The sequence below is a fragment of the Mucor mucedo genome (genome assembly GCF_025094135.1).
Source record: "Mucor mucedo strain NRRL 3635 chromosome Unknown EV154scaffold_1, whole genome shotgun sequence".
NCBI classification, from domain to species: domain Eukaryota; kingdom Fungi; phylum Mucoromycota; class Mucoromycetes; order Mucorales; family Mucoraceae; genus Mucor; species Mucor mucedo.
In genome coordinates, this window is record NW_026252285.1 from 5,406 (window position 1) to 13,944 (window position 8,539).

The 8,539-nt window shown below is 35.0% G+C and overlaps 2 protein-coding genes across 2 annotated transcripts; one reads left to right on the plus strand and one right to left on the minus strand.

Moving 5' to 3' along the window:
* Window positions 1-3,795: 3,795 nt before the first annotated feature.
* Window positions 3,796-4,667, minus strand: EV154DRAFT_489179 (uncharacterized protein). The gene is made up of 3 exons (XM_051599270.1): window positions 4,472-4,667; window positions 4,104-4,412; window positions 3,796-4,049 (listed from the first exon to the last, which is right to left on the minus strand). Exons 1-3 carry the CDS (start codon window positions 4,659-4,661, stop codon window positions 3,802-3,804), a joined length of 747 nt encoding a protein of 248 aa, XP_051463574.1. The 5' UTR covers window positions 4,662-4,667; the 3' UTR covers window positions 3,796-3,801.
* Window positions 4,668-6,063: 1,396 nt separating this feature from the next.
* EV154DRAFT_489180 (uncharacterized protein) lies at window positions 6,064-7,048 on the plus strand. Its single transcript, XM_051599271.1, has one exon. It carries the CDS (start codon window positions 6,289-6,291, stop codon window positions 6,580-6,582), a length of 294 nt encoding a protein of 97 aa, XP_051463575.1. The 5' UTR covers window positions 6,064-6,288; the 3' UTR covers window positions 6,583-7,048.
* The last annotated feature ends 1,491 nt before the right edge of the window (window positions 7,049-8,539 follow it).

Genomic DNA, 8,539 nt, shown 5'->3' on the forward strand with positions numbered 1-8,539 from the left:
GACACCTCCCATTATGGACAATCTCTGCGTTGATTTAATTAATGCTTCATTTATCGATTCCAGTAGTTTCGAGCTGATCATTGAGTATTCATCGATTAACAAAATAAGTTTGGGATACAACTTTACACATTCATTCAGAGTCTGATAATTTGGAACTAGGGAGCGATTTGCCATTCCAAAAAAACGATGTAATGTTTGACCCCCAATGTTATGAGCTGCCACTCCGGTAGGAGCAAGTTTAAAAACCTGTGCAAATATGTCAGTATGTTATTTTATTTTTTTAAATGTGTTTATTTACCTTGTAGCCTTTGATTTATAATAACGTTCTAGCATACGGAGGATATATGACTTGCCAGTTCCTGCAGCACCTGAACCAATGAGGCTGAATTGGTCTTCATCTCTCTTATTAGTTGACGATAAATACTTTTCTGTTCTTCCTGAGCAGTTGACATCAAACCTTAAGTTCGTCCTTGCAGACTGTCATTTCCCTTTCGATATCAGCAACTTCATTTAAAGTTTGGATGTTGACTTCTCTATATACAGGAATACCACCCTCGCTAAGATTTATTAGATGCTCATAATAATCTAAAATCAATAATGTTAGGCACTTGTATACTTTAAAGCTGAATATTTAAAAATACCGTTCCAAGTAACAAATCCCGACTTTTCTTTTTCAAATGTTGAATTAAAGATAGCTTTCTTGAGAATAATTTGTTGGTAGTAAAAGTTCTCACCATTCATTTCACTTTGATTAAATGTTCTCCAAAACAAAGGTTTGCCGGGTTTTATAGTGTATTCATCCGATCCACAAGATACATATTTGGGAAGAGGGCCTGCATAATAACCAGTGCTTATATCCACATTATTTGCTAATCTATTTGCTGTAGCTGCCTCAATAATTTTTTCGTTGCCTGATATTCTGGTGTAGTAGGAAAAAAATTCGGGAAGAGTAAGGCCTTCTGCACCTGATCTCTTTTCATAAATTTCTAAAAGTGGGTTATTATAATCAGTAAGCAACACAGTACAGGATGTATTAATTGTACTTACCAACTGGCGTGGTCATGTATATATCGGTAGAGTCAGCAGGTAAATCTTTGATATTATTTTTAATTCTTCGAGTGTCTTGTGTTACCAGATTTGTGTTGATAAAAATAACACCTCTGGAATTGCTGTGCTTATGCCAACCCATAACATCATACGTTGCTTCGACCGATCCAACAATTCTGGTAGAGTAGTGTTCGTTTTCTGACACATAAGATGATTTTTTATAGAAACCCGACTCTTTTTGCTGTACATTCTTTAATAAAATTTTTGCTTCATAGTCGTCCTTTGCCAAATATTTAGCCAAGTACCTTACGGCTTGTGGTCCTGCATTATATTGAATATCCATGCTTGTTCGAAATACTGCCAACAGATACGGGTTGTAGTTGTTTACCATTCCATCAACAACGTCTCTCTTATACATACAATGCCCTTCTTGATCATACTCAGTTTCGGGAACAAAAGGTTTGGGAAAACCAAAACGACATTTTCTTTTGGGATCACCACGCTTACAGTACTATTAATTGAAATTTAGTATGGTATAGGCTAAATGTTTCATAAAAATCTTACTTGGTATTGCATTTATGAATTTGTAATCGATTGACTAATTCGTGCATTAAAGGATCATTGAAGGAGGTACCGATGGGAAGCATGTATGTACGACATTTAATTTGATGAGCTCTTCTACAGGTTTTTCGGTCCATAATACGCAATGAATATGCGGACTACCTCGATCTTGGATTTCCATCACCCAGCTATATTCCTTGATACCACCAATTTGACTAGCAAAATTCTTCAAGACATACTGCTGAAAAAACTTGAGCCATTTTCTTTTGAAATGAAGAGAAAAAAGAATAGGATCTTCCCATGGAGCATTAGCGTTACCCAACCCTTGAAAATCTTTACTCTTGTCGTCACATGTGATAGTAAAAAAAAGTTGTGGAGCACCAAGATTCTCAAATATGCATTGTAAATCCAAAAAGTTTTTTCTTTTGTATGCATAAGAAGACCTTATCTGTGGAGGCACTGTGGATACAATGTTTTTGTTCAGCAGTTTGGTCGAGCTATTGACAATGTCGTGTTGCTTTAAATTTCCACGTCCCTTGGTAGATACAACAAATCGATTGGCTGAAGCAATATTTTTCTTTTCGATGGTATCCAACATGAAAAAAAGAAATGAAGGGTCAGTGGCAAATCTTCGGTCCTTCATGATCAGTCTTGATTTGGTAAAACTTGCAACATTTTCACCATTTAAAGTAGCCGTAGCAACACCCACGATTGCTGGGAGACAATAAATGCCTTCACGCATTTCAAACTCAACAACCTTTGTAGTGTTATGGGGTAGTGCTGGCGGATATAGAAAATACAAGGATCACAATGGGGAGCAATGTTTGTGACGGCTATTGTGATCCTATAGTCATATGTGTGGTTGCTGCTGTGTAAGCATGTGAGTGATACACAGTACTACCCGATCCCATTATAAATTCGTAAAATCATAATCACTAATAAAATTAAGTCCTTTAACCCTAATCGTATCCGAAAGTATAATAGCTGCTCACGCGTTAGAAGTAGTTTATTATAGTCAAGAAGAAGTCGAATAGAAGAGTTTATTAAGTCACTAGGTAATTAAGATCCCTATACAACAGTAGGAACCATGGAATAGTGACCCGTGCAAGTTGGAAATAAATGGGGAAACAGCAAAGCAATTAAACTCGGATGAGAATATTTGACGCTTTTACCTACATTATCTTCACCGATAATTAAATCTTTAAATTCCACATCAGTTGCTTGTGGATTGGTGTCATCTTTAGCGAATAATGCATTGTTCTTCCATCCTTCGGCGGCCCCAACATATTGCTTGTTTTCGGATATATGATAATTGACCAAAGCATACGTTAACTTAGGCAACTGGTATCGAGCGATCAAGGGGTTGACTTTTTTCAGGGCCTCATACGCAGCTGTAACTTTTATTTTGTTAATCATAGCGGGATCACCACGTTGGTAAATAAACTGAGTGTTCCACCATATGCCAGCTCAGCAAATTCGTAATTGTGTGTGTTGAACATAGCACCCTTCAGTTCATAATGTCCGATACGTCCATTATACAGTGTAGCCCTTCTGGTAATTTGCGACATTAATTTCAAAGGCGAGAGAGCAGACTTTTCACGGTAATTCAGATTAACGGTCTCATTGAGTGTATCTCCTATGTAATTGAATAAATTAAAATATGTTACTAATATTAAATAGACTACAACAAACCTGGATACACTGGTCTTGGGAAACTCTCTTCTTCTGTCTTCAAGTGGACCGCACAAACCATATATTTGGAACTGTCGGTTGGACTGACCATGGGTTCCAGCTTCCATGAGACACAGGGCAAATGTTCAGGGTTTCTGATATGACGGTACTTGCGATCTTCAGGATACAAAACTTTCATACACGCACAACAAAATCCATCGGGTTTCTGATTGATGAACTTTTGAAATTCAGTAATTTGTTTCTTTTGGACATTTGAAAAAGTGGAGAGGCTTCTATTTCCAACTCTAAATGAGAAAAACATGATAAATGATAAAAATGTTTTTGTGGTTTTTTTTTTCAATCAATATTATACTTTAAAAAAGTGTTTGTACACCATATCCTTTCTATCACCCAAATAAATTTTATGTAATGCTGGTGCAACGTTTTTTTTTTTAAAAAAAAGATAAGACATGTGGTTTATTAAAATACAAAAAAAAAAAAAAAAAAAAGGAAAATCCGGGATTAGGTTTCCATGGCTGCGGTACTTGTTTTGATGAAAATGTTTGGCGAGAAAGGTAACTTTTCATTCATAAGGTTCTCTAAGCTCAAGCAAGGAGCGTCCCAAATGGTTTTTCTCACATTGGTGTTGTAAGAGTAAACCGTACTCATGGTACGGGGAACAGGCCTACCAGTAGCATTCGTTCTTGGACGACTGATCGCCTCGTTGATCGAAACTGGGTTGCAGTTTTGAGGGATAATACCCCTTTCGACTAAAGTATAAAATATTAAAACACGATCACGTATATTATAATTTAAAAACGTACCCAAATGCTCATGCATGTCATGGAATGACACAGCAAACGCCTCCACATTTCTCTCTGCTGTCTTGTCGGACTTACCAACAACAATTGTAGGGTCATTGATGTTCTCCCAGACATAACGATATACCGCATACGTGAGCTTTGCGGGCTTGTCGGAAAAATCAGAAATTTTCATTTTCTTGGCTTTTATGGGAAGAATATTTCCTTCATCATCAACCATCGGCAATGGTTTTACGTTATTTATATTAAGGCGGACATTGCTGAAGGCCCTGTTTGAATCATCAAACGTGAAAGCTGAAATATTGAGCGATCCTAAAAATGAAACAAAGCATTTAAGTACATCATCATAGAACATTTAATTCTTAACTTACCAGTAAAGTAATGCTTGCTGTTTACATCACAATAGCGAATAAAATAAAACATCAAAGCAGGGTGAGAAACAAAGAGTTTAACTTTGACTCCTGAGTCAGCGCATTTAGACTCTAAAGTAACGTTCCGAGCAGTTACTCTGAACTGAGGGGCGGCGGTAACATAGGCATCGGTTAATTCTCCAACGAACATTTTATAATATTATTTTTTAAAAAGATAATAATGCCTAAATATTGCGAAAGTAGGATATTTATACGTCTTCAATTTTGAAGTAACATATGTGTTTGATAATTAGTTGTCGAAAATCGCAATTCACACGATGATTAAGAATTCTAAATTAAGAATCGCTATCGTCAACGGGAACCGTAATGTTATACATGTGCACACGCAGCACGATGTATACAAGCTTTTCTATATCATAGATGACTATCAAACAATAATGCTTACATTTTTAGAAGTTTTATGTGACAATGATGGTCGTAATTCTGAATTATGATGGTACTACAGCATTCATTGGCCAATAATGCTTTTATCTGTTTTGTACCACAACAAAATGGTTTGCATGATTTTCCCATTGCTACAAACTATTGATGACAAATATTGATTTATTGATTTCATTGCCACACGTTAAAGTCTGTACACTTGCACTACATACTACAGGGTGGATTAAAAACAGTATTCAGGTCGTATAACATTTGATAAAAGGATGAATAATTGGTGCTAAGTCAGGTATAAAAAAAAATTAAGTACAAGTCAAACCAAAACAAAATCTTGACAACTTTGACAACCTTGGCAGCTTCAAGAATGATACTGTATACATAAGACACAAAAAAATCGTATCATGGGTTGCTATCAAAGCTAATCTATAAAATGTTGTACCGTGCCACAACCCTTTTAAAAAGTATTTTACGTAACATATGATGGCCAGTCTTTAGTGTATATAAATTAATCAATAATTGCAACAATTGTAACGACCCAATTGATATAATTTGAAATACAATGAAAACAGATCTCTATTAAGCACAGGCCTGAAATATTTATAAAAATACTTTTAAAAAACAAAAAACTTGCACATGTTTTACAAAGAACCATAGTGTACAAAATATAGCATCTGTGTCACAATGCTCTAAAACATTTTTACAGATAAGAAAAGACATTGGTTAATCTCCTATATGCAAATTTAAAAAAGAATTTCGATTGCTCTTATTCCATTTACTATATGCGTTGTCTATGCTTTAAAAAGATCTCAATCCAGATGAGTAATCTGTTTGATTAAAACTTAAAATTATGACTATATAAAAAATTGAGTATGTGGGACAGATAACAAAAACTTATTTTCTGATGTTGTGCTATCACGTTGACAAGCTTATCATGAGTTGTTATGTACAATGTTGAACAGGCGGAAAAGTTGTACTCTGTGGTTTATTATTTGTAATAGTTTATCAAAATAGTCATTGTGTGATGGAAATTAAAAGCGCATAAATTGATTAGCTGCCACCAACTTTCATTGGCTTAACAGCTACTTCGAATTAAACATGCAATCGATTGTTTCCACATTTGTGGGAATGGTTTTCCCTCATACTTTAGAAGTAGATAACGATAGTAATAAAGTATATTTTTTATTATATGAATCATTTTCAGCGTAAGTGACCATGTATGACAACGTTGATATAAAATCAAATACCTTAAAACTCTTCATATTTCTTAATAGACGTTATAGTGTAAAACTTATTTCCGATAAAGACATTTTGCTAAAAGCTTTCCAAGATTATGATTTAACATGGAAGATTGACAATATGAAAAACAAAAAAGACCAATTATGATGATAGCAACTGGGGTGATGGAACAAAAAACAGCGTTGAATGCATTCTTAGGAAGGGTAGTCGAAGAAAAATTCCACATGAAGCCCCTCTCAATGTCCGTAATCCCATGTGTACCACTTATATCCAACAAATTAAAATATATGGTGCATCCTGAAGTCGGTCCAACGCAGCTCTCTGAGGGTGTGAAAGAGGGATATTTCCATGTAAACTTGTCTGCCACTCAAGATTTTGAAATCGGCCCCGATTTTTTCGAATCAACCTTTGGTGTGAATGATGATTTGGGTATATGAAATCCTTGTAATATTTTGCATTATTCTAACCTAATCCAAACTCTAAATATCTAGAATCCTTAAATAATAATATGCATGATCGTGATCAACCCACCGTACGTCCAGACGATGAAGAAATTCAAAATCCGCAAGAAAACAATTCCACTACTACTTCAAATGTACACAACGACGTGGATGAGGATGATTCAAGCGATGAAGAGCTTGAAGGGGATCAAGCTGCGCGAGAGTACTTTCGTTCCGGAAGAAGATTCTCTAATTCCAGCAGCGATGATGACTTCGAAATGGAGTCATCTAAAAAAGACGCGATGCCGGTATTGCTCGATAGCGACGGTGAGGTCGTTGATGAAGAAATAGATCGTATGCAGGAATATGTGGATGAGGTAGAGCAAGAGCTTCTAAAAAGACCAGACGCAATGCAACAAAAAGGTGATTCCGCAAATGGAAGAAATGAAGAAAGGGTTGCAGAGAAGGAAAAAAATATTTCAGATTCAACTTCGCAAGTGGAAAACGAAAAAGCCACAGAATGTGGTACAAGTTCCAACCTTAAAAGCAATACCACCACAGCTGTAGAACAAGGTAAATATATCAAAAAACAATCTTTAAACATGATGATAATTAGGACGAGTTATAATAAATACTGTTACTGGCAAGTTTCAGTAAAAGTAATAGAAGAAAATAAAAATAGAGGTTTAAGATAAAAGTTCTTAAAAAGTGAGCACCAGACTATATAGTTGTCACCTGAAAAAGATAAAATATATTTATATAATAGGGTAATTTATACGACGAAATCAGATAAGAGTGGTATTCGAAGGAGTATAGTTAAATACGTAATGGAATAGCTACAATGCTGATTTTACAGAAGGAAATTACAAGCAATTATAATAAATACAAAATCACAAAGACTTAAAGTATTAAGACTTATTCCGATTAAGGTAAAGAACAAACTAATGATTTTATTAAATAATTTTATGGTCCTTTTATAAGAAAAGGACCAAAAAGCAGTCAAAAAAATTAGAAAATCTTAGGTCAAAAACGACAAAAAGTGCCGTGTAACAATACTTAACTGCATTCAATTTTAATTTCGATTTGTAGAATACAGAACCAAAGACAAAATTCAACCTTCAATTCGAAAAAGAAGAATTATCAAGCCAGAAACCGATATCAATGAGGATAGTTCAAACACTTTGGATACACAAATAACGCCACCAACCAATACTATTCGAAAGGAAAAATGCCTGATCGACAAAATGTAGAACCTTTTCGTTTAAATATCAACCATCTTTTGACCCTTTCTTCGGCAAACATTGCGCCAACAACATCAGCGAGAAAAGATAATTTGCAAGCGCCTTTTCACCCTTTTTTTAGAAAACGTAATGCTTCCATGTCTTCAAGCACATCTGATATTCCAGACAACTCTGCAAGTACACACGCATCATCTGACACAGCTACCAGTATTGATAACCGTAATACCTAATTTTCTATAAAACAAGAATATTACGACTTACAAATTATTTTTACCTTAGGTCCAAGAAGCAAAAAAAGAATGAATGTTCCTATTGATAGTGGAAATCACCTGCATACAATAGTAGGATAAAGGAATTAATCATATCTGAATTAAGTAAATCTCATTTATATAATTTAATAGGGTAAAAAACCTAAACTGGACTCGCCTTCAAGATCATCCAATGAGTCTGACACTGACACGCAGCAACAAGAAAAACGAAAACCTGGTAGACCAAAAAAAAGGGAGAACCATCTAAAAAACGGAGAACCATCTAAAAAAGGGATCGCTGATCAGCCACCAGATATCATAAAAAAGGCAAGAGGAAGACCGAAAAAGGATTCAGACAAGGAACCATCAAAAAGTAAATAAAACGTGATTCTCTGATATTAAAACCGGCTACTTTACGTTTGCCACGCAAAAATTTAAAATGAAATATTATTAGTTCTAAATATG

What these genes read in the sequence shown, in the direction of transcription:
- EV154DRAFT_489179 (XM_051599270.1), bottom strand. Translation starts at nt 4,661, where the DNA reads ATGTTCGTTGGAGAATTAACCGATGCCTATGTTACCGCCGCCCCTCAG. An exon ending in CAGCAAGCATTACTTTACTG is followed by an intron (nt 4,413 to 4,471) that starts GTAAGTTAAGAA and finishes TTTCATTTTTAG; the next exon opens with GATCGCTCAATATTTCAGCT. An exon ending in TGACATGCATGAGCATTTGG is followed by an intron (nt 4,050 to 4,103) that starts GTACGTTTTTAA and finishes TTTATACTTTAG; the next exon opens with TCGAAAGGGGTATTATCCCT.
- EV154DRAFT_489180 (XM_051599271.1), top strand. Translation starts at nt 6,289, where the DNA reads ATGATGATAGCAACTGGGGTGATGGAACAAAAAACAGCGTTGAATGCA.